The sequence below is a fragment of the Tetrao urogallus genome (genome assembly GCF_951394365.1).
Source record: "Tetrao urogallus genome assembly, chromosome: 5".
Classification (NCBI taxonomy): Eukaryota; Metazoa; Chordata; class Aves; order Galliformes; family Phasianidae; genus Tetrao; species Tetrao urogallus.
In genome coordinates this window covers 2,690,961-2,715,893 of record NC_136818.1, presented here as the reverse complement: position 1 = coordinate 2,715,893, position 24,933 = coordinate 2,690,961, and the positions used below count along the sequence as shown (strand labels likewise).

At 39.8% G+C, this 24,933-nt stretch overlaps 1 protein-coding gene across 1 annotated transcript in view; it reads left to right on the top strand.

Moving 5' to 3' along the window:
• The window catches only part of PATJ (PATJ crumbs cell polarity complex component), a gene marked incomplete at both ends in the record, with an annotated part of 132,519 nt that overhangs the window by 13,316 nt on the left and 94,270 nt on the right, over nucleotides 1-24,933 (top strand). Inside the window, 7 exons of the mRNA XM_079536430.1 lie at nucleotides 780-915; nucleotides 1,163-1,297; nucleotides 7,256-7,332; nucleotides 10,003-10,059; nucleotides 11,377-11,511; nucleotides 14,572-14,736; nucleotides 16,471-16,602. Of these exons, the coding sequence (XP_079392556.1) occupies nucleotides 780-915; nucleotides 1,163-1,297; nucleotides 7,256-7,332; nucleotides 10,003-10,059; nucleotides 11,377-11,511; nucleotides 14,572-14,736; nucleotides 16,471-16,602 (837 nt within the window). The remainder of the gene's footprint in view (nucleotides 1-779; nucleotides 916-1,162; nucleotides 1,298-7,255; nucleotides 7,333-10,002; nucleotides 10,060-11,376; nucleotides 11,512-14,571; nucleotides 14,737-16,470; nucleotides 16,603-24,933) is intronic.

The window sequence follows — 24,933 nt, the reverse complement described above, 5'->3', positions numbered from 1 at the left end:
ATTTGAAAGCCCAGGATTTATCTGTAGAAAACTTAAAAGCTTTGAATGGGACTGATTTGAATAATGGCCGATATTGCATTCACAGAACAAGCAGGAATGAATCGCAGGAATGAATCGCACGATCTTTTTATTTTCAGAAATAACATTTCTGATCTAAAAATGCTGTTTACAGTTGTGTGCTGTACCAGGACCTTCCCAAGTCAACTTCTCCTTTACGAAAGTGAAATTTTGATATCAACTTCAGCTTTTATCTGCTGTTTGCAGGTGAAGCCCCTATAGATGTGTGGTGTAACAATGAGAGTATACAGTAATCTAACTGTAAATTGAAGCATCTGAATTTGTTTATTAATTAAGCTGTTCAAAGTTGATTATACAGTTGTGTACATAGGGCTGTGTGCAGTATGCTAGCAGTGATTCTTAACTGAAAAGATGTCTAGGTTGACTACTCTTGCTTCATCCGTGATGCTTTTCAAGTTGTTCTTTGCAAATTAAAAAAAAAAAAAAAATCATAGGGAGAAATCAGTGCACACTTAGAATAGCAATCTCCTGTTTTATTGTTGGCCCATGAACACAAGAGAAACTACTGCTGTGTTTCCTTTTAAAATGCATTTAGAAAATTTTATCTGATCAGTGAAATGTAACTGTTTTCATGAGACAGTTTTTGCAAAATCTTGGGTGAATAACCTTGTAACATCTGCACAAAATAATGTGGCCATCCCTTAAAATGTACGGTACAGCATAAGAATGGGATGTGACAACTGCTATATGATGTGATTTAGGTTGATGGAGTTAATATACAGGATTTTACCAACCAAGAAGTGGTAGAGACGCTGCGTAACACCGGGCAGGTTGTACGCCTCACCTTGCTCAGGAGGAGGCCTTCGACTGTTTCTTCAGAAAGATGTTCAGATAAAGGTAAGACTTTTCTTTTCCCCTCCCTTTTTCAGTAACTGATTTATCTGCTGAATTTACAGTGACTTAATCTAACAACTAGGACTAAGTCCCACGTGATTCTAGGTTTGGTAAGGGCTTACTGTAGAAGGTGAAATACTCCTATGTAACCAAAACGCAAACAAAAATGGCAGAAAAAGAAGTGTTGTTACTACTTCATATGTTTTGCAGGATCTGTCTGATTTATTTTTTTTCCCATCTATTTTCACAGTGCTGCCAAGTGTTCCAGCTTTAGCATCTTCTGAAGCTTTAGGGACTGAAACTAATGTGGACAGTAGGAATGAGGAAAACCAAAAACAAAAGGGTAATTTTCAAAATGAAACTAAGCAGATTCTGCATAAATCAGGTGGATAGAATGTCTCACAGTGTTTCTTCTGAGTCTTTGAAAAAGCCTTTAACCTAGTTTCAATACTGATTATCTCTCATGGCCTGTGTGGTCTTCAGTCTTTGTTCCGTAGGGCCTTTTATTCAAGTCCTTTTTGAAGTAAAGCACTACCTGTTAGATTGATCAACTCCTTCGCCCAACCTCATACCCCAAAAGTAACACTGTCCACAGACTTGCTGGCATGTTGGTAGATAACATCCATGGATGTTACAGCCCTTTCAGGACTATAGAATGAATCCCGTTAGCTCTGTACAGCTGAATTGCTCCAGCTCACCTGCTCTTCTTTCTATGCATGATCTTTCTCTGATGATGTGAGGTGTCCTGCCTGCAGTCTTCTGATAGAATTTTTTCATCCTCCTCTGCTGTCAGGACCTTGAACCAAATCACTAAGTGAACGGCATGGAGATGGAGCATTCCTCTTCCTGCCAGAAGTCACAGTCAGTTTCTACCCTCTTGGGAGTTCACCTTTACTTGGCAGTCCAATCTTTCCTCAGTCATGTCTTCCTTCTTGTACTCGCAGGTCTTAAGCTCCCACCTCTGCAGAGCCTTGTCTAAGTATTTGTTAGTTCATGATGCCCATGAACTAACATTCTGGCCCTGCAGACACTTGATCAGAACTCACCTCCTGAGCTCCTTGACCTGGCCTCTCGTGGCCTGTGACCTGGGCTGCAGCAACTTTTCAGGAATTTGTAAATGAACAGGGCTTGCTGAAGTACCGGAGCTGACTGCAGCTGCAGAGATGGGGATTCATGTCTTGTGACATCTTCATTTGTAGGTCATTTTCCATGAGTAACTTCTGTCTCATCTGTGTACCAACTGCCTCCCTCCTGTTTGCTTGCCCTGCTTATTGTGCTCCTGATCACTGATATTTCCTGGAGTGCCAGAGAAGCAGGAAGCCTGGCATAAGTTACGTTGACCTCCTGTGAGATTCCTGACTTGGCAATGAGCCTCTCATTGCTGTCTGCTATTTCCCAGACCCAACTCATTTATCTTGCAGTGCTAATATCGTTGCATAGTGCTTCCTCCCATACTGCTGCTGGAAACTAGAGTTGAGTCTCTGGCTTGCTTGTCCTGAGCATACTAGATGGACTGGGAGGCTGTTGACTGCACACTAGTGTAGCTAGATGAGAATCTGGCAAAGGCATTATAAAACCTGATAACTGGAATTGGAAGCTGGATAGGAGTTGAAATTAGACATGCGTTTTTACCATTAGAGGCAGTTGGGCATAGAGACAGATCACAAAGGCATGGATTTCTTCGGGCTTGGTCTTTCCAGAAGGTATGCTTCAGTTCTCTGCTGATTTCTGGCCGTATCTACAGTAACTTCTGGGTGAATTTCTACAGATTGTGTTGAAGTCAGCATAAATTATCCTTATGCCTTGTAGTTTCTTAAATATGTAGATGCAATTGAGGAGTCTAAATTATGACTGTCAATGAATAACAATTTTGCTATGACTGTGGAAGATCTGTCAGTATTAAAGACAACCTGGAAATGAGAGGAATGTTAGCAGTTTCTATGCTCCATTCTGTTTTACTTTTCTGTCCAAGCCTTATAACCAGACATCCTTTGTTGTGACTTTTGCATGTTCCCAGAAATAGGAAGCCAAAACAGAGGTGATTGAGTAGCTATGGTTTAAGGTTATCAAATCATTGTTTTAGCTGCATGAGTGACAAGTGTATATTGATCTGTATTTACACTGGTAGAAGAATTTAAGGACTTAACAGTAGGGTGTATTTAGGAGCTGCAGGATGTTTTTAGGCTCAGAAGAGCCGGGAGGACGTAGGCTCACTGTGCCAGAGGCTGGAAGAATAATATACTGTTCTGTTTCAATTACCTAGTCCTTTCTTTGCTCTAAATCCTATTGAACTTTCTGTGCATAAGGTCTTCTCTTCTGGTGAAGTGAACAATATCTCTGTAGTCAATTCCTGACTACTTGTGATTGGGTTATTTTGTGTCACAGGTGGCAGATGTCTACCCTGATACAAAGAGAACTTCCTGAGGAATTTGTTACCTGGTACCTAGCACTGTGCTTGTACAGTACATCAATGCCAAGACCAGTTTGTGTAGGGAACCAAAATGGCTTTTACCTGTCTTGAAGTTACCAAACCCTTTGTCTCAAGATGCAATATTTACACCTGTCTTAGAGCTTTCTGTCCCGCTAAGAGGCAGCTTGGATCTAACTCTATTCTTGAGCCCTTTTCACTGCATACTCAGTTTCTTTGATATGGATCCATTGCCTCTCCTTAAATGCACCAAACTCCTAGTTTTTGTAGGTGTTTGTAACCAAATTTTATGTATGTGAGTGGCCCCCCCTCATTTCCAATGCTGTGCTAATCTCATGATCCCTTTCTTGGAGCACTATGGAGTATGGTGCAGATGTACCTGAGTGAGAAGAACCTTATGCCTAGAATTCATACCTCCTGGCTAGACCCTTCCTGTTTGCTAGCAGAGACAGTATCATGGTGCATCAGGGAGCAAGTATACATGGAAGAATGGAAAAACCCATAGTACACAAGTTCCCCTTACCCTGGATAATGCAGATTGATGTGTTTGTTTGCACAGTGTGTCTTGAGATATCAAAATTTAATCAGTGCAGGTATTCTTTGTCTGAGTTGGATGTTGCCCTTGGTATCATCTGGTTGTGCTGGTCCTTTTGGGACCTTCAGGAAAATGAAAGGGACGTGGTTTTATGATGGAGTTCAGAATCGGTGGCCTTTAATAAGCAAACATCATTGCTTGATTAAACTGATTTTTCATAGGGAAAAACCACATTAATTTACAGGGTTCTGCAAAACCTTTTTGCTATAAAATGTGTGTATCTTTGCTAAAAAGTTGAAATACTTAATTGCAAATTCTATTTGTGCTGAAGTATGATGTCTAAGATTTCACCTCGGTGTCGTCGCCAGATTCCAAAGATAGGTGCTTATTTTGGACATGGTGATGGACACTTCATTATAATGGTGCTAAAGTAAACACTGCTAATTTGAGGCTCCGACTATTCTCTGGAAATGCTTTTGAAAGTTTAATGCAAAAAGTATGTTTTCTAAATTATGTATTGCTTCCTTTTAAGCCCAGTTGCGTGAAATTCTTATTAAATTGTGTTTCCTGGAGAGGTATTAAATACTAATTCTGACCAGGCTAAGATGTGCTTAAACAATGCTGTTACAAATGCAACACGGTTTAGGATGCAGTGTGCACAAGGCCTGAAACTTTCTGCTAGCACACCAAGGGCAATTAACTTAACAGCTGCATCCGCAAGGCTGTGGGCTGGGCAGAACTGCTTTCTTCTGCCTTGAAGCAGTGCTCAGAATCTGAAGATGTGATGATGGTAGCCAGGAGCTTAAAGATGGCTGGAGAAAAACATCCAACAGTAAGGGAAGATGAAATGTGTTAGTGAAATATACTAGAGCACAGGAGATAGAGGATGAAAGGAGTCCTTGTGTAGTGAGTTTATGAAATCCAGAGGAGATTGCAAGAAGAAAAGATTCCAGTTCAGAAGAAGCCAGCAATTTTGCCCCCAAAAATACGATTTTTACAGTATGTGTGATTGTTTCTTTTTTAATTGATGCTGCCTAGTGAGAAAGGAAAAACTGGTGAAGTGCAGGCAGAAGGACAGGAGTGTAATGATGTTGAAAGTTATTGCTAATAGAAGCTGTTCTGGGAAGCGTTTTCATTTCTGAAGCACATTCCAGAAGATGTAGTACATATCTCAGGTCATGAGAAGTCCAGCTGGGTGAGAAACTAAAGAAACCTTCTATTAACTGTCACGTGGAAAAAGCTGTTTGGGGAGGAAAAGGAGCATTTAGGTGAATTGAGCGACAGCGTTGGAACTAAATGTATCTAATCCAAACCTGCTCGTCCTGCTTTCCACAGTTCTGAGGAAGTTACACACAGAGACTTCCAAGCGTGTGTGAAATAAAGAAAGGTTCAAACTTCATGTGGAGATGTGCATCAGCGCTTGTTCTGTACAGCCTATAGAGTTTTGGTAATGTGTTTAGGAACTGATGGAGAAATCTGTTTTCAGCCAATTTGAGCATAGTTTACAGTTGCTGAACTGAACTTTGAGCCTGATCCTAAGATTTATTGCTCCTGGTGAACCTTAAAATCCATATCAGACTGCACAGGCTTTGCAGATTCTGAAGTCATGCGTGTTCAAGCTTGGAAATAGTCAGAAAAGAAACTGCAGAGTTTTTGTTTCTAAACGTTTATGCAAATAGGAGGAATAAGAAGATGCACTGATGTTCTGTCTTTGCTACAGTTGGGAAGTAAATGATAGCGATCAGCCTGTGCTTGATAATACAGCTCATGAAGAAGACTTCTCCCTAGGAACTTCAATTAAATTCAAATGGAAGAAAAAGTCTCCAGACATGATCCAGAATTGCAGTACAAATTGTCTTCTCTTGTATAAAGATAATTTATTTCAAAGAGAGCTGTGGTCTGTACCTAAAAACAAAGAAAGAAACAAAAAAAACCAGCACCCAAGTTTTCATGATCGGTGGAGTTTCTTTTGGTGACAGAAAACAGCCATCTGAATTGCTGGAATCCTTGAATATCTGAGTCAACTTGAGACTGTTGTTTAAAGGCGCACTGGATGTTCCCAAGTGAAACCTCAGTTCCTAGGCTGTAAGCAATGTAATTTCTCAGAGCACGCCAGACAGAATTTGCCTGTCTGATATGACAGAAAGTGATGGAGGGAATGCAGTTATGTTGTATAACTTAACTTTATATCTTTATTTTTAATTAGTGGAAAACTTCAAAGTTCTAAGATGATGAATGAGGATTCTATTGCAAAGCTCACGTTTTATCTTTGCAATCTATGAAGGTGTTGAAAGCAAAGGCAGCTAGGCATCCCATGTGTCTTTGCTGTTCCTACTAGGTAGGTTCTGAGCTTCTTGGTGATGACTTCGAAATCTATCCTACTCCCCCAAAGCATTTTGCTTGCTCATTTGCGTGCACAATATGAGGTTGTGATTTACATTCTAAGTTTCTGTGTGACACATGGGCAGTACTAAGTGGTCTGTGCCTTGTCTAGACATCTGACAAGCTATTACAGTCATTCAGGGGGAAAAAAAACAGTTTTCAGTAATTCAGACCCCAGTTGCTGCTGTTGTAGCTGCTAGATGGAATTTGTAGCTGTAGAGTTTGATTCCTACCAGTTAAACATTGCTTCAGCTTGGAACTTTATATGTGTGCTGAGCTTCTGGAGGAGGTCAAACGCGGGGCAGCCAGTCATTTTATGCTGTCTAGCTCTGTCAAATTGTCTTACATGACTGTAATACTGCCTTGGTTGCATAAGTAAGAAAGCTGAAAAGATATAAATGTCAAGATAGGCAAGTTCCCACGGAAGACTGGTTTAGAACTGGAGCTTATATTAAAGCTCATGTTACTTACTGGCCTAATTAAACTAGACAAGCCTTTGTACCTGCCAAATGTATAAATAAAGTGTACAACTGCATTGTGCTTACACAGCTCCATGATAACAGCAGTATCTTGTCAGGTGTTTTACTTCTTCAGGGGTTCATTTTGGTGGAAGATAATGGTCCCTTGGAGCAGCATGCATTTTTATAGGAACAAATTATGAAGTCATGTGAGATTTATTTTGCAGCCTGAAAGAATGATTTATTTACAGTACTATATGGTACAGAACTCACATCTCATCAATGCAAGCATCACCTCTTCTGCCACTCAGCTGAATAAATCACACTTTAGCACTAGCTGACATTTTGCATTGTTTTCCTTAGAAAGTCATTTTTGATTTGCGCTGCTTGATAGACTCAGCTTAATGCAATTTCTTTTTTTTTTTTGATTTCTGATTATTTCCTCTAATCTTTTATTTACACTGAATTTTTACGAAGTGTTTAGAAGCAAATGTATTTCTGAATGCAAAATGTAAATTTAATCCTGCCTTTCGTATTTAGGAAGAGACCCATTCCCTCCTGCATATGATCTAAAGTCCAAGTGGGAAAACCTGCTGGGCCCTGAATATGAAGTTATGGTATGTTACCTTTCAATAAACTACATTCATGTGTGTTATTTTTTAAAATTACAGCTTTGTGAGCTTATTACAGGCTGTTTATAGAACAGTTCAGCATTTGGAACAGATCAGTAACATCAAGTTTTGTTTCCATTAGCATTGGGGCTGAAATACAGAAATGGTATAGCTGATACTTTTTGTAAATACTGTTTATATAAATACTATTGTTAAATCGTTACACAGATACTAGACAGAAATGGAGATTTGAGAAAATTGGCAGTCTTTTTAAATCTACATCACAGCAGCCACTTAAAATATGTGGCATTTTTATGATTTTAGTTAGAAACTGTTAGGTTTATTGCACACTGACAAGAAGAAAAAAAAAGAACAACCACCATGGTTCAAGATAGAATTGTGATGTTTCACAAATAATCTAAGGATTTGATTAGAAAGATGTAAGAATGATTTTCAAACATACTGGAAAAACAGGAAGTAATTTGAGGTAATGTACCTTCATGGTGCCGGTGCCTATTAGATATTTCTTCGCCTTGTATTAAATAATTGCCAAGCAAAAGATTGTGTTGATGAATTGTCATAAGGAGCTGACTGAAATGGTAATTCGCTATTGCTCTTCAGTGCCACGTTAGCCAGTGAGTACAGATTAAAAGAAATTCCAGCCAACCTTCCTTCTGAAGCCTTAAAAAATTCTCGCCGCCACCAGCGAAATGCCCTGTTTGTCTTTGCAATGCTTGTCCAGTTGATTTAGAGACACTTATTTTTACTGCTTGGAGTAGCCATCATTCCAATTGCTCGCTGGAAGATTTAAAGTAGCTTTAAGAATTGTCTTGAGAAACTCGCTTCGCTTCTTTCCATTAGCACTGCGTTAAGATCTGAAGTTCGTATAGGATTATGTACGTGGTGTCATAAATCTGGTTGGCTGCCCACTTCAGTTGCTTGGTATTCCCATCCTTACATTTCAAGAGTCTGATATTTCCTCCTTAGCACTATCGTGCTTCCCACAGAGGACAGAAACCTGCTTAGTTTGTGAAACTGTGCGTTTCTAATTCTTGAGCTGCTGCCAGGAAAATGGCAGGAGTGAAAATCACGGAATCACTTAAGTTGGAAAAGACCCTTCAGACTGAGCCCAGCCATCAACGCAGCGCTCCAGGTCCAGCAGCACGCCGTGTCCTGCGTGCAGCATCCGCATTTCTTCAAGATCCCCAAGGACAGCAATTTTGCTGCTGCCCAGGGCAGCACGCTCCGGTTTATGTGGAGAAATTCTTCCTCATACCCGATCTAAACCTTCCTTTGCACAACTTGAGGCCATTCAGTGCTAACTGTGGTTGAGACGTTCATAGTTGGTCTTTTTAAAAAATAGAAGGAAGCTGTTACAGCGCCCTGTTTTGAAGGTCAGTTTTTGGTTCTTCCAGTTTTTGTCATCTGCTCTGCTTGGCTGCATTCGGTAACAGTGTTTAGCTTGATTGCAGCCTGATGGCTCGCTCCCTGTTTCTCACTGTCCTTGCCCCTACACTGAGATCCCCTGAAACTCGCCCTAAAGGTGACTGTGAGTTGGAGGACTTCTCTTAAGTATTTCTCTTCAGAGGAAATCGTTGCTTGAAGAGAGGATTTAGTGTCGCTGGTGGCTTCCAGTACTTTGTGGCAGCAACTTAAGAACAAAACTGAGATCCTGTTGAAAGGAAAGAGATGCTGGGAGCCTGTTTGGGGATTTATGGCTGTGTGCTGTTGTTGCCAAGTACCTAGCTGAGAACAGTCGGGCTGAGGAGTTATCAGTCCTAGATTCATTTAGTTACAACTGAGTGGACATAGAACAGATTCTGTCTGTTGGGAAAAATACCTGAGGTGCAGGGGTGGAAGACAGGACTCTGGAAGCCCCATTTAAAGTGAAGCTGAAGGAGGGAGCCGAGACTTAAGATTGCTTTGTAGATACTTTGTTACACTAGGAATTTCCAAGGAAGCCTGAATGGAAACAGTTACTTGATTTTTGCAAGGCTGTATGTGTTTCCAATCTAACCAATAGAGCTGACATCCCAAAAACCTCAGTGACAGTGACCCAGACTTCAGCCTTGGACCGTAGATCACTACAGATTTCATCTGATTACAGTTAAAATTTGAATAAATATCCTTCTGTGGCTACAAATGAATTCTGTTAAGGAAGAGATCCACAAAAAAAAAAGGTGGAAAACATTTAGAGTTATTGCATTCAAATTGGAAAAAAAAAAAATCCTAAAGATGGACTGAAGGGATTTCTTCTACCTCTTGTATATGATTCATTTTGCATTCAAATTTGTAATTAAACTCATGTATTTCAAGCCGAGTTAGAAACATTCTGCGGAAGATAGTGATTTAGTCTAGATGTTAGGTGGCTCTTCTGTTGTCTGAAATAATAACTTAGGCCATTGTAATGTTCAGTTCTGATTGGCAAGTTGCTGTGGGTATTTGTGTCAAATGTAATGGCATTTTGTGCTTATAGAGGATTACTGGACTTGACTAAAACTGTCGTTCGGGCTTCAAGAATAGGATAATATTTGAATCTGCTAATAAAGCATAATCACAACATTGCAGAATGTAAGTGTTGGGCATCAGAGACTTTTTAACACTCATTTAAAATTATTTTGTATCAATATGATGTTGTCCTAGTATCGAAAATAGTTATGCTGTATAATTCCTTAGGTTGTGAACGTGGATATGCCCATTACAGATGACTCAGAACTGCAGAAGTACTCAAAGGTATGACTTGCATGTTTTTTTCCTTCATGGCACATGTTGACGTTTATGACTCAAAATCCCACATTTGTTTATTTCATAAATATTTTCATAACTATTTCATAAATTTGGGGTGATTCCAGTTTTCAGTCTCTTTTCCAAAAGAGGCTGCCTATGGTCTGCCTATTTTCTGGTGTGGTCCAAAGCATTTTTAGTACAATGGGCAAATGTTCCTTTAAAAAAACAATCAATCAAAAAAACCAAAACAACCAGGCTAAAATTTTGCGAAAGCCTCAAATTACTGGGTGCTTAATTGCATTGAAATTCAATTGTAGAATACTTGCTGAAAGTTGCTGCAGAATGAAGTAGGGTTTGAAACTCTATTCAGTGTCACAATCCTGTGCAGGGATTCAGTGCAATGATCCAGCCTTGGGATGGAGTGCCCTTTTAGTTAGGATGTTAGAATTCCTTTCTTCTGAAAATTCTGGTAGACTTTCAAGGTATGGATGCTTCAAAACAAAGGTTTTGAAGTGATGCGTTTATGTGCTTCTGGGGATTTCTCAGTGAAGAAAGACCATGAAGTCAGAATAAGGCATGGCTGTGGGGAAGTAATGATGAATGGATTGCTCCTTTTTGCTTTAAGCATCCAGAATAAACTGGGGAACCAGGAGGAGATTCGGTGTTTCAACTTAAGTAATAAAGAGCCAGAAAGTTGCCCAACTGAGGGAGCAGCTGCTGCTGATCATCTCTGTCTCCTTTCCGTGGGTTGCTGTGATCCCTGCTGTCTTGTCTGGATCACACAAAGACAATAAAAATCAGAGGCTTTCTGGAGGGGAAAAAAAGTAGAATAAAAGGGATTCCACAGGAAAAGGCTAACACAAAATCAATGAATTTCCATTGCAGGTATAAGATTAAACATTTGCAGAGGATGCCATGGATATTTTTCCTACTCCAAAAGTAGTGTAGATCCTCAAGGGTCAAGACAGCTGATCCTGTGATGGGTTGTTGTTGACTTAGCATTAAATGGTCGTGTTGGAATTTCTGTCAGCTTTTTCAAAACTCACTGTTTGGGTAGGATAGACTTACGTGAGTGGTGCTTCTCTTCTGTGTGTTTTTTTCAAATGGCAGCATTGTTTAAGAGTACAGTGCATAGGATTCGTGGGTTGTTTTTACTTGTGTGGATGGTTTGAATAGAGAAATTCTGGACAATTGTGCTGTAACACAGCCAATGTGAGTCAATAATTAAGACAATAATTTCACCGTGTTTAATTTGAGCTGTTAAGTCTTAAATGTGTTTGTATCATAGTAGGTGCAGATACACACTGTCTCATCTTTTGGCAGCTATTACCCATCCATACTTTGAGATTAGGAGTTGAGCTTGACACGTTTGATGGACATCATTACATATCATCGATTGCTTCAGATGGTCCTGCTGCAACACTTGGTCTTCTGCAACTGGAGGATGAACTTCTAGAGGTAAAACAAACAGAAGTAGTGCATTCTTTAAACCTTTTCTAAAATGCTCCTATTAGATTTTAGTTTGGTTGCAGTGTGTGCAGTACTAATTTTAATGAGTTGATTGTGAAAGCAGAGCAACTCTCTGGAAGCCTCACGTTTTCTTCGCCATTTCATTCCTCCCTTGTGCACCTCCTTGTGACCTCTTAGTGACTTCGTGGTTTTTTCTGAAGTGTTAAACACGATTATCAAGAATCACAAGGGCTGAGATAATAGTTACTGAATGCAGATGTTTCTGTGGTCCTTCAGTTTTTTGAGCAAACTGGCATTAGCTTTTCTCCTCTACCTGGTGGATAATATTTTTCCACTCCTGAAACAAATGTACAGCAGTCTCAGGAATTCCTGTTAAGCATTTTAACTTGCTTGTTGAGTCTTGAGAGACATTAGTGTCTGAGAGGTAGTACATCAGTTCAAATGTGTATAGAGAAGTACTGCGATAGCTTGGAAGTTATCAGAATCAGACCAGACCTGTCAGCTCAGGAAGAATATACCTTTAATCAAATTAAAATAATACCTGTTTTGTGTTTGTGTCTATCAACATCTCAGCCTGCAAATAAGTAGTCATTAATTTCCTGTTGAACCCTGTTTATGAAATAGTTTGAATATTTTTAGTGGATGCGAGGAACATTGAATTGACATCAATGGGAACAGAGTTGAGCCTTCTGAAAGATTAATTTGTTAGCTGTACTGCTCTATTGCCTTTACTTGTTGTTCACCCTTTGATGTTGATCAGAAATTCATACTGATATCACTAAGACCTAAACCATCTCTTTCTTTATCGCTTAATGGAGGAAATCTCGATTCCTGAAGGAAGAGATTAATGGAATGCTGAAAGTGTCATTTAAATTTCTTGGCCACTAAACAAAAAGTTGTATGGTAAAAGCAATTACTGCAAAGTAATTTAGGAAACTTTAATTCTGTATTTACTTTTTATCAATTTTGCTTATTACTGTGTATCTACAGTTAAGTACACAGATATGTCCAGACACAGTGAGCATATATTTTCCTTTTCTGTAGCTGGAAAAAAAATAACAAAATCAAAATGTGCTCCAGGGCTAAAGTTATATATGCCAGGTTTAACCCAGAGTATGTTTTTGCAGCCAAGTTATAAATCCCTTTAAGTAGAGGTTTGCAATGGAAAATGTGACAGCCCCATTTCCCAAACAAGCAGCTCTACCTGGGCCTGATACAAGTGGGATTAAAATGCAATCAGTACAGGAATTTTCTTTAATATATAGTGAGGTTGACTGCTGATTATTTTTAATGATGTGTTTGAATTATGATAGAAAACATGTTATTTTCTTTTTTTTCTCTAATTTTAGCTGATTTCATTGTGTTCTTTTTTAGAAGTAAATTGCTTCCTCCTGTTCTTCTAGTTTTGTGAGAGAAATTTCACTGACTCCTATTTGATAGCACAACTAACTGGAGGGCTGTGGTAACCGAAGGGGGTGCTTGGCACCTTGCGTGTCTAGAGACCAATTTCTGGCAGCTGCAAAAGCAGAAATGGGAGTCCCCAAGTCTGCTTGGGAGTGAGCAGTAGCTCTTCTTCATCAATCACAATATGCTGAGAAATGCTGGTAACTTTCCACCGCACTGCCAGTCTCAATGCATTAAAAAATCCTTACGCGTAGATACTTCTGCTTAAATAATTAACTAATGGATTAGCCTGATAGCTCAGCAATTGATGCAGTTCTTACAGAAAAAAGCATGGCAGTTCATCTTACAATGTTGCAGACGAGCTTTAGCATTCTGAATTTTCTCCTTAGGTGTTCTTTAGTAGGAGAGGAACTCTGATTCTTAGCAGTATGAACTACATTTACACTGTGAAGCGTGCAAAGAAAAGATGGAAAAAATAAAATCTGATTAAAAATGGTGTGTAACATGAGTTTGCTGTGTGATCTTACCAAAAAACTTCAGTTATTCCCACTTTGGTTTGGTCTGCGTTGTGGAGTAGATTTGGAAGTGGATTAGTTGAAATCCAGCCATACTGGGCATTTGGTCACGAGAGCAGATTTGAGGTGGCCTCAAAGAGAGCCCTGAGATAAAGGCAGGGTTGATATTGACTCCATAGCACTCACTCAGTTAAACCTCTTCTCTTTTGGGGCTGCAGTGCTCGTCAATGGAAGTCTTCATGTTGACACCCACAGCACACACTGACAGTTTGCATGGTTCATATTCAACGGCATTCCTAGGGGGCAAGTTAGATGTAGCCTCACAATACTGCATTAGTGAAGTATATAAAAGAGGATCCATCCCTGTATTTTTATTTTCCTGAGGGAATGTAACTGCAGTGTCCCATTTTTAAAGCAACATTATTACTTTTTTAGAAGTGTATGGCTTAAAATATTCATTAACAGTGGCCTTATTGTCTTCTTTTGTCACTTAGGAGCAATAAAGTGTGGGGTTGTAACCTTAGGCCTTTGTCAGGGTTTTCTGATTAATTGCTCACTGTACTTGGCTTTTCTACTATATAGCCATTCTTGCATGTTTTGTGTAGGATCTGTATCAGTTTCAACCAATTTGTTACAATGTGAAGCACTGACAGATGTGCCAGTTTTGACTTCAAGTTTTTTATTGGAGCTAAAATCTGTGTTTTCTTAAACATTTTTGAAAACTGAACATTTCTGTTTAAATTCAAATAGATAAGCCTAATGGACTTGGAAAAAAAGAAAAAAGAAAAAAAAGGCTATTCCTAACAAAGAAGCAAGTCAGAATAAAAGTAATTTCTAGAAGAGTTTGTGCTAGGAAAAATAGTGACTGGAAAATGAATTGTAGGATGTTGAAGAAAGCAGAGAGCTGATGTAGCAGTAGTCACAAGATCAAGTTTAACATTCATAGTAATGCATATATGTGTACTTAAGGAGCACTTGTTAACAAAACAATGCAAGCTTTGCTGGAATCCCTAGGTAAAATGAGACCTTCACATGCAGCTAAGTAAAGGCAAATACACCAAAACTGATGAAAGTAATCTGGTTGATATCCTTCCATATAACTCTGTGTGGATGTGTGTTTTCTGTGTAGGTCAATGGAGTTCAGCTGTATGGCAAATCACGCCGTGAGGCAATCACCTTTCTAAAAGAAGTGCCACCTCCATTTACAATGGTTTGCTGTCGGCGACTTTTTGATGATGGCAGTGAGTCTCTTGTGGATGAACCCACTGCGAGAGTTCCATCTCCAGAACAAAAGGTAGACTTCTCGTGGCATTCAGTTGGGTATAATGGAGATCGCTTCACGTGCATGTGGTTCTGAGAAAGTAATTTAGCCTTCTAGAGAGAGTGTTTGTTTTCTTTTTTTTGTTGTCGTTGTTTGGTCCAGACTTTTCAATCTTAATGTTTCTAAATATACATTTGTAGGTATTTAAACCCAGATTTTTTTAGCTGTCATCTGCAGTTGCCTTTGTGACTCACTTTGGGCTTGTAAGGGACTGCTGGTTTTTTCAATGAGCGAGAGTTCATGTTTGCAGCAGTGTTACTTATACTCCAGTTTATGCAGGTTGAAAGGGAGAAACTTCATTGTACTATAAATACAAGGCAGGTAAATCACCAGTGCATGCTGACTATGTACATCCTATTCATCATTCTTACACTTAATAGGTGAGTGAGAGCTTTGAATTATACTAAATCACATCCTTGCCACCATTAGCTGATTACTTCCATGTTCTGAGTAGGTTTTTTTTATAGAACTGGAAAAATATTAAACTTAATGTTTCTTTCCATTGCAGAAGCTTTAAAGTCTTGAACTAAAGCTTGACACTTGTAATGGCTGTTCCTATTTATAACAAGTATTTACACCTTGATTTCTCATCTTTTCTGATCTAATTTCCTGGAAGGTAGGATTTCTGGGAGGAGAGTTAAAATGAAATATGGACATTTAATGGAAGAGTAGAGTGTGCAACACCAAACCTTTTTGTAGAAGGATCTTTCCTTTGCGTACAGAAGTTGTTCCAGTGTGGTTTTGATGTTGTGTCTTATTGAAATCTTTCTACGTGCATACTGTTGGTTGCACATCTTTGCCATAAGACAGTACTTGGTGAAAGGAGGTCTCTGATGAAAAGGAGTAATCCCAGAATGTTTCTACTTTCTTCTGAGAAAATAAGACAAAACAGAAGAAGAAATCTTTCCTTTTGCCTCGTGGATGTGCTCTGTGCAGAGAAATAAAGTCAAAGCAGTGTGAAGTTGCAACTAATGTTTTGCCTGTGACATCGTGTTTTGATAGCGTGTAAGGATTTAACTGGTAAGATCAGTAGCTAGATTAAAACATACATAAGTTTTAAAAAACAAACAACAACAACAAAAAAAAACACACACACACAAAAAAAGAAGTATTTTGGTATATGTACTTGTATAACAATAAATGCATTCGGAAGTTGTCCTTACATGATGAAATTGAGTAACTTCGCTTCTTTCATAGTTTTTGTGCTGAAATGTAATAGTCAGAAACTGTTCTTTCAAGGTAGATGTGACTTGCGTAGTTACAATTTAAGGACCATTTTGTGTCTACGTATCAAATGCCACAAGTGTCAGTTCATGTCTAACATCTGGTCTTTCCAGTATGTGACTGTGGTTGCTTAAATCTTTTATGCTAAGATATTTATTTTTTCTTTATGCATCTAATGGGACAGCTGAAGTTCATCAACATGTAACAGGTTAGTAGTATTGCTACAACTAATTTGACTAACACAGGGATGCTTATATGCCAGATTGGGCCCCAGTGCTCAGGATGCTGTATATATCCAAGGCATCAAGTTGGAGAAGTTCAGATGTCTGAAGTGAAACTCATGGTGTTGGATCAAGTTCTACTTCAAGAAAAATTCATATTTTAGGGCATGTATGAGTCTTTAATAGTGATCCAGTGTTGAATTAATAGTGCTTGTAAATAACTGCAAAGCATAGAATGTGAACTAGAGTTCTTATTTTTTAGGTGAAACCTGAAGAAAACATTAATCCTGAGGAAGAAGAAGAAGGGGAATTAGCGTTATGGTCTCCTGATGTGAAAATTATTGAACTGGAGAAAGACAAAAATGGTTTAGGATTCAGCATTTTAGACTACCAGGTACACTTTTCTGTGCCACTAAGTATTAAAAATCCTTCAATCTTTTTTTTTAAATATGTTGCCTTAAAATGTTTCGTGACGTAGATTACTGGGTAATCAACTTGACACTTGGACCAAGAAACTGTATAGGGAAAAGTAATTCATTTTTAGCTTTAAAGTATAGTGTAGAGCTTGTTCTAAACCAGTCTGATTATTGGACGTGATAAAGTGCAAAGTCTTTAATCAAACTGTACCTCATAACTCCAAGTTTAAGGGCTAAATGCTAGGGGAAGATTGTTTTTGTTTTATTTCAACTTAGAATGCCTTCTCAACTATGAGAAAACTTTCTTAGGTATTGCAATGTCATTTTCCATATTTAATGAGTCTTTTTCTCTCTCATTGCCTTAAAGCATTTTGTTCACAAAGTGCAGTACTAGCCTGCAGTTTGTGGTCACACACAAGTCCTATAAAGATTTGCCATTTCAGGCACTGAATCAAGCCATGAAAGCAAAACTATCAGATTTTAAAGGAAAGTTTATGAAGGTGGAGCTTTACCACAACTGTCCTTCACAGTCAAAAGGGAATGTCAGGGCTGACAGGTGAACTGGTGTAGCAAACTCACGTTTATGTAAATACAAATATGCTTTAAATGATTAGTATAAGATTAGAGCTTGAAGAATCTAATTAATGTTTCTGTTTTGTTTTGTTTTTCAATTATGTTTCCCTGCTTGAACTTTTAAACTGGTATGCTGGCTATGCGTTGACATTCAGGAGCCATTTGTAGCTTAAAACTGGTTTCTCCAAGAAACACTTTGGAGTAGGTTATGTATGTAACAATGGAGCTCTTTAGAAATTAACAGAGAAATCTTTAGTTGTGGGAAAATTCTACTAAAGGTCATTAATCCTTCTTACCAAAACACTGCTTTATAGAACCTAAAAATCCGAAGTCAGAATGAAATGTTCTTAATTTTTCTTGTCAAAGTGACATATTTTTAACATCTAGCCATCATATTTAGAAGGGAATAAAATAGTTGGATCACTCCTCATAATAATATACACATCACATCTGAATGCTGCCTGAGTGTTGGAGTCTAATAAAATGTATTCAACTGTTGCGAATAAATGTCAAGTGCTATAAAATTCAATTATATTTTTGATACAATACAACATGCGTTGGGAATGGATAAAAAAAAAAAAAAATCTGAAGTATTATGCAAAACCATTAATTCTATATTTTACCAGTGTGATTTAAGATTACTGAAAATAGATCCTGTTAGTCATTTTCACTGACACATGTTGTGTTACAGTGCCAGCTTTACTGTAGAGTTGCTTGGAGTCTTTACAGAGCAGTAATACACAGATTTGCTTTTAAGTTCTCATATAATCAGAATTAATGAAGGCTTTAATAACAGGCTTTTTATTTACTTATTCACAGATGCAAATACATGAGCAATGTTGCGATACTTTCAGCTAAATTTAAATGCATTCTAATCAATTCTAAATGAGTGGTAAACCACTTAATCTCAGATCTTTATAATTTCAAGATATTTATGTATAAAGTATGCTCTTTTGTTTGGGATTTGCCTCTTAGATCTTCTACTCTTTTCATCATCTGCAGATTAATTTTTATAGGGAGATGTCTGTGACTGTGCACTTATGTAAATACATCCATCGTATTCTTGAGTTCAGGGCAAAGAAAACAAATAATTGTCCACGCTAGATTGGAGAGGGCAAAAATTGATGTGGTTACTGGGAGACTGTTCAGAAATGCCAAAGGAAGGTTGCTGAGTTGCACAAAATTACAGTGGAGTTTTTAACTGTAGTTTAAAGGATCTGGAGATCCAACTCTGTTTTCGACGTTTCTTTTTACCCTTTTTAAGCAGCAACACTTTTGAGATTCATACTTGGCTTTGCGAGAAGAGATTCATGCCTTGTGACCAATACGCTGCTTGCACTTATGTCCACCATTCACTGAAAAACAACCAACAGATTACTCAAAACAAGCAAAGCCAAGATGGATGTTCGCATGGCTTTGTGCCAGTGAGTTGTGTCAGGAATGGACCAACCTTTGTAGGCTGCCGTTCGTGTTGCTGGAGGCAGGGTGCAATGGCAAGACTTGCTGAGAGAATCCTAGAATGGCCTGGGTTACAAAGGAGCACAACGCTCATCAGTTCCAACCCCCTGCTGTGTGCAGGGTTGCTCCAGCCAGCAGACTAGGCTGCCCAGAGCCACATCCAGCCTGGCCTTGGATGCCTCCAGGGATGGGGCATCCATAGCCTCCTTGGGCAGCCTGTGAACAGTGCATCACCACCCTCTGAGTGAGAGGTGAGTCTGAACAGAAGGCCCTCTCGTGCTTAGACTAAACTGATTGACATTCTGTTATGGAGGCTTTAGGAAATGTACGTTTCAAGTACCCAACTTGGAGGTGATGTAACCGTGTTCTGGGTTTTTTTAAGATCAAAATATTTTTGTAGCTGTTGGTTGAAATGGAACTTCATAAATAGCAGTAGGGCTTCAGAAAGTATTAGTAGGAGTGTTTAAATTAGCACAATAGGATAAAAACTGTGATGTGCTATTATTCTTTCTTACTTTCCACCTATGTCAAGTTATGATAATGTCTGAGGAATCCTATTGAAGTACCAGTGTATGCTGACCCACTTTAGTTACTTCTTGTGGGAGAATGGTGACTGTTATCTGCAGGGTTTAAGAAGCCCTGAAATCCTGCTCATCCAGATGTGTTTGCACTGGGGTCTGTTATGACAGTGAGCAGTGCCAGATGTGCTGCAGAAGTGAAAGAATGCCAAGAGACCAGGCTGCTCATGGTGCTGTGGAATTATCTTCCCACTGCCTTCCGTTATTGTGCTGGATATTGTGCTTCAGTTGTCTGAAATGCTGCAGTTCCCATGTCATGCTCTGAGAAGACAGTATTAATAAAAACTCTTAGTGAAGTAGAGTAGGCGTCCGAGTACTTAGAAAACTGAATGCTGAGATGGAGAAATTATTGCTCTGGTGCATGAATTTTTAATGGGCTGTCTTTCTAATAATGTCTCATCTATCAAATAAATGATAAGCATATCCCAAGTGACTTGCAGGATATTCCCAGAAATGTACAAGCATAATTCCAATGCCTATATATTTTAATGAACTAATTACAAATTAATTATACCAATTATGCATAATCAATACTATCACTACTTTGTCCCGTGTTTTCTTTCCTCTGTCTTGAGGGATTTAAGTGCTCAAGACAGAGCCTTCTCATTAATTAAGGTCCTCTATGAAGGACTGTTCAGTTGTTTCTAAAACTTTGTGTTACTGTTAAAGAAATGGGTGAGATTTAGGCTTTTTATTGTGAAGGCTGTATTTGTATAGGATCCTATTCAGCTTCACATGATCACTGGATAAAAAGATCTTTTTTTCCTCTTCTGCTGAACGTCCTGATTTCTCATTATATAGCAGGAGATCTTAAAATCTTTGAAAACTGATTTCTTGCTGGCAAGGTTAATACTGGATGAGAAGGGAGGTGGATGAGGAGGGCTGATCTTGTGGTGTATTTCTTGAAATGGTCGATTTCACTGTTTTGTTGTTGTGTTGTTTCTTTTTTTTCCCTGGAGCGTTATGTCTTATTTAGAATAGCAAACATCAAAGAATTATTAGAATGAAATCTGTGTATTTTTCTGTCGTCGCTGCTGCGTTGGCATCCTGTCAAAGCTAGATGTTGCCTTCTCTGACTAACGCATAGGGACAGGGCTGCAGAGGGAGGTGCACATCCCTGCTGGTGGGCTCTGTGTGCTTCCCTGGCTGATACAGCATCGGCAGCCCTGGGGGACCTCAGAGGAAGCAGCCTCCTTGCCGGCCGTCCTACCTTGAATGAGGAGCCTGCCCCATTCCTGGCCGTTAAAAAGGTGTGCTGTTCGGTCCTCTGGCCAATTTCTCCACAAAGCAATATACTCTGCCTCCCTTAATTTCCCTGTAATTTCACTTGGAGAAGCTGCTCTCTTTTTTCACCTCTTAACTAACTTTTATGTAGTGTTGCTGGCGCAGTTAGCGGCAAGTGGGTCCTGATGGTGAGTGGGGGACCTGTACTGTTTGTAAAGTGCTTTGGGATCAACCGATGCAAAGGGCTACACCAGTAGATGTAAAAGCATCTGGCTTGTTAGTACCTTGTTTAGCCTGGAGCTAAACCTTCTAACCAACAAGCCAAGAACTAAGCCGTCATTGCTGAGACCCAAACCTTCTTCTTACAAAGAAGTGGGAAATGGAAGAGAGCATGGTGTGTCAGCAGGTTAAATACAGGAGGAATGCCTCATAAAACTGACTGCCATCGCAGGAGGTAGAGTAAGAGGAAGAAAAACTTACACACTTTGAGAGGTAGAAGTGGTGGCAATAGCAGCAAGGGCACTGTTCAGCAAAGACCCAGCGCATGCAGGCAAATAGATTCTGTCAGTAATGTTTTACAGAAATATTGGAAAAACCACAGGTAGCTGAATTGCAGATTTCTTCAGGCAGTATTGACCAGAAGGGAGCTTGAATGGTCTGATGAGCTTTTATCAAATTAAACAAAAAGCTGAATGGACTTTACGTGAAGCTTAATTTACTGTACTTTGAAGTCAGAGTATTTTAAAGCAGCTGTTTTAAAGTGTGTGAAACTAGAGAGGATGAGGGCTGGAATAGAGAGGGCTGACGTTTTGCATAGCTCATGTGAGATGCTGCTTCGCCGCAAGCTGTCCTTGAAAGCCAAGGCCCAGTGCCGGGCGCTGCCGCCCCATAGATCTGTGGGGTGCAGGAGCCTGCAGGGTTAGCTGTGCCAATGTGGGTGTGAATGACTGCCCCTGCATGCAAGAAGTGACAGGCATATCCACACTGCATGAGCCTTGTGCTACCCGGACCTGGAACAGCATGAATTGTCCCTGCCTTCACCCTCCTGGGTCAGTGCTTAGCGGGCTTTCACTTTGATCTAGCCATAGGGACTCCACAATCTTCTTATTCCTGGGCTTATCTTCATTATCATTACCAGTATTTTCTTACTGTTGAACTAAAGTCTTTCTTGCTGCACATTCAGCAGGTTATGTTTTGCCCTTTTCCCAGGGAGCATGGGAAACAATCGTTTTCTTTTTTACAACAAAATCACTCGCAGTCATTCACAACAGGAAGTGAAGCAATTTAAGCGTCCCCAAATATCTTTTCTCATTTCTTTATGCCCCAAACAAACAGACTCCAGATGTAGAATTACAAAAAAGCAGTCTGACTTATTCGTAGAAGGTGGTATCCAACCAGATTATTCTTTTCTCTTTTTTTGGACTGTCTGACAGCGAGATGGCTGGAATGCTTTGACGAGTTGCTGGCTAAACATTTGCCCTCTTGTGATAATTTGAGCTTTGTCTGTCTTGTGATAAGTTTGTTATGAACAAAGGAGCATATTCATGTCCTTGTTAAGCACATTTTCACCTGATCATGTGATGGAAACCTGTGGCTTACTAGCAAAAGCTGCACAGCTGTATTAAAAAGCGGTTTTACAATGGCTATCAGCTTGGTACTGGGAAAACTGATAAAGGCTGCTTTTCTCCCATCTCTACAACCCATCCACATTCATTAACATCAAAGTTCCGTAAGCCTCGGTACCAACTGTGTTGGTACTCATCTCACGGAGGATTTGCTTCTCTCCCCCTATGGGAAAGTTCTGCATCCTTTAAATCATATTAAGCTGCTTCATTTGTGAAATAATTCTTAATAGTGTGTCATGAATTGAATTCAATGTAGCTTTTTGAAAAATTCTCTTGGAATTCAGCTTAAATACTACTTTTCAGGATTGAAGAGCTGGTGAATGCAACTGAACACATTCCTGGTGAAGTTTCTAGGGTGTTCGTGATCACTGGTTTCCAAACCTCAGTACGACAGTACTAAAGGCACTGGGAGACCAAAAGCCAGCTCAGGAAGAAATCGGAGAGTCTACATACCTCAGCATGAGATACAGACAGGTGCACGGGGACAGATTGCTTAGGTAGAGCAGCTGAAGAACGTGGATGCAGGAAGACACACTGGGGCTTGTGTATACCCTGAAGTTGGGCTTGAGGAAATCATCAGCCTGACTTGGAGTGAGAAGGCAGAAGGAATCTCATGCACAGAGTGGAGTGTCCTATGGGCAGCTGTCCTGCACAGACCCTGCCTCTTGTGAGCTGCAGCAGACAGGGCTGCGAATGATATCCGAGTCTGAGGAGAAACGGAGCGTTGCTCAGAGCTCCTGGTTTTCTTTGGTTTGTCACACATCCTTGAAATAAATGCTAAGCAGTGTTACTGTGAACCTTTATAAATGTTTTCCCTATTCTCCCATGTTCTACCAATCTGGTTGTTCTTTTTCATTTCCTGCTAGAAAGAATAGCTTTTAATAAAAACAAAAAAAACCCCAAACCAAGGAAATTCATTATTATTCCACAGATGTCTTCTGCCAGCAAGAGAAGGCTAGAATTTAAAGGGCCAAAACTGTAGTTAGACTCTTCTATGATAAACACTTAGCAAGTCTCAGAAACGGTAAGAAAATTTAGACAAGACCAGAGGGAGCTCTGTAATCGAGTGCTGCTTATCTGAAAGCTGTACTGGTCTTTCAGTGAGTGTGTAGAAATGGAGGAGCATGCAAAAGTTCAACCCGGGCAGTTCTGAATCTGTTGCTCTGAACTGATGAGATTTGAGGGCTTTGTTGATGGATAAATGTGAAGATTTCTGAAAACTCGTGGAAGTAATGAGGAATTCTGTTTTCTTGATACCTCACCCTTCTGGAAGGTGTTTCGTTACCTAAATCCAAATAGCACTGTTGGACCCAGAGCTTTTCTGCCTGCTCTCCCTGCTTTTCATAGTGGCCTTAAAATTCTCAGCAACCCTTCTGCCCATCATTCTGTCTTCTCCACCATCCATACTGTTGCAAGCTTTCTTTGGCCCGTGTCATGGTTTGCAGATCCTAATTGCAGAAAAAAAAACAAATGTAATCTTCTGTCTCACTCTGCTTCTTTTGAAGTTTTTTCTGTAGCGAATTTTCCATCATTCATGTGTTTGCTCTTCAGGATACAGGCTCTCCACGCACAGAGCTCTAGTCAGTGTGAACGCACACACTGCACTGCCGCAGGCTAACAGTGTTGAGGTCGGCGCAGCTCCCTGATGGAAGTGCCTGCTTGGCTACCTGGGTGGACTGTTTGGATCTGAAAGCTCATCAGATTCAGTATGTGCCTTAAGACCACCGGCTGTAAGTTGTGCAGGTTGCAGGTTTTTCCCTTGGCGCGTTGGTATTTTTTTCTTTATTCCCACGCATCTTTATCCCTCCTTTTATCTCATCACACAGTGGCTTTCCTCCATTTCCTTATGAGTTCAGGGCTTTTTTTTTTTTTTTTCCTTATCTCTATGGCTTTTCCCTGCAGTCAGCACTCTGTGTGTTTTTTCTGGAGCTGGAAGTCTGAAACTCTAAGCTATTAAGAGACTAATGAATGTAATCCCTGTGACTTTAGCTCTGTTGAGAGCAAATATGAAAGGTGGATGAAACCTTAAGTTGACTGAAAAGTTTGATAAATTAAAAGATAGTGACATGGGCATGAGTCCACTGCACAGTGCCACTTTCAGAACTGCCATAGTTAATGCCTATCTTTCATCTTATAATTTGAGGATAGCAGTAGAGAGCAAGTGCTTTTTCTTTTGATCGTTCTCTGGAGGCACTTTTGTCCCAGCTGCCTGCTGGGCAGATGAGCTCTGGCTGTGTGGTGCTTGCTGTAGCTCTGCCAGCCCTGCACTGCTTTGCGTGGCGGCCGGCCGCCGTGCTGCTTCTTGCTGCAGAAGGCCTTCAGATGGCAGGCAGTGAAAGGCCATTGTGGGAAATCATTGTGCTGCTTACACTTATTGTCCTGTTATCTCTTCTCCTTTAGGTATGGCTCTGTTTTTTTTGTTTTTGTTTTGTTTTGTTTTTCCTCTTTGAGTTCCTGTTTCTTTGCTGACATTTCCCACAGCAGAAGTTTTGATTAATGCTGGCTCCAATCCTGAGCTTCTGAAATTTTCTGCTCTATTCCCTTACTACGGATCAATAGTTGTCCAGTGCTTCGCCTTATACCACAACGAAGTTCAGTCATCTTCCTTGGATGCCTTCCTGAATTTAAGTTTGTATTGTGTTAGCACATCGGCTTGTGTTTGTTTGGTGCAATCAGTGGCTGCTTATGTTGTGTAGACTTCTTTCTAAGTCGTCCTGCTGACTTCAGCCTAACAGGAGTGGGAGAGGCAGAAAGGAGTCTTAAATGCTTTACATTTATCTGCCTGCCCACGATACCTTGAATAACATGAAGAACAGTGGATCTAAGAAGAACTGAGTGCTTTCTCACAGAA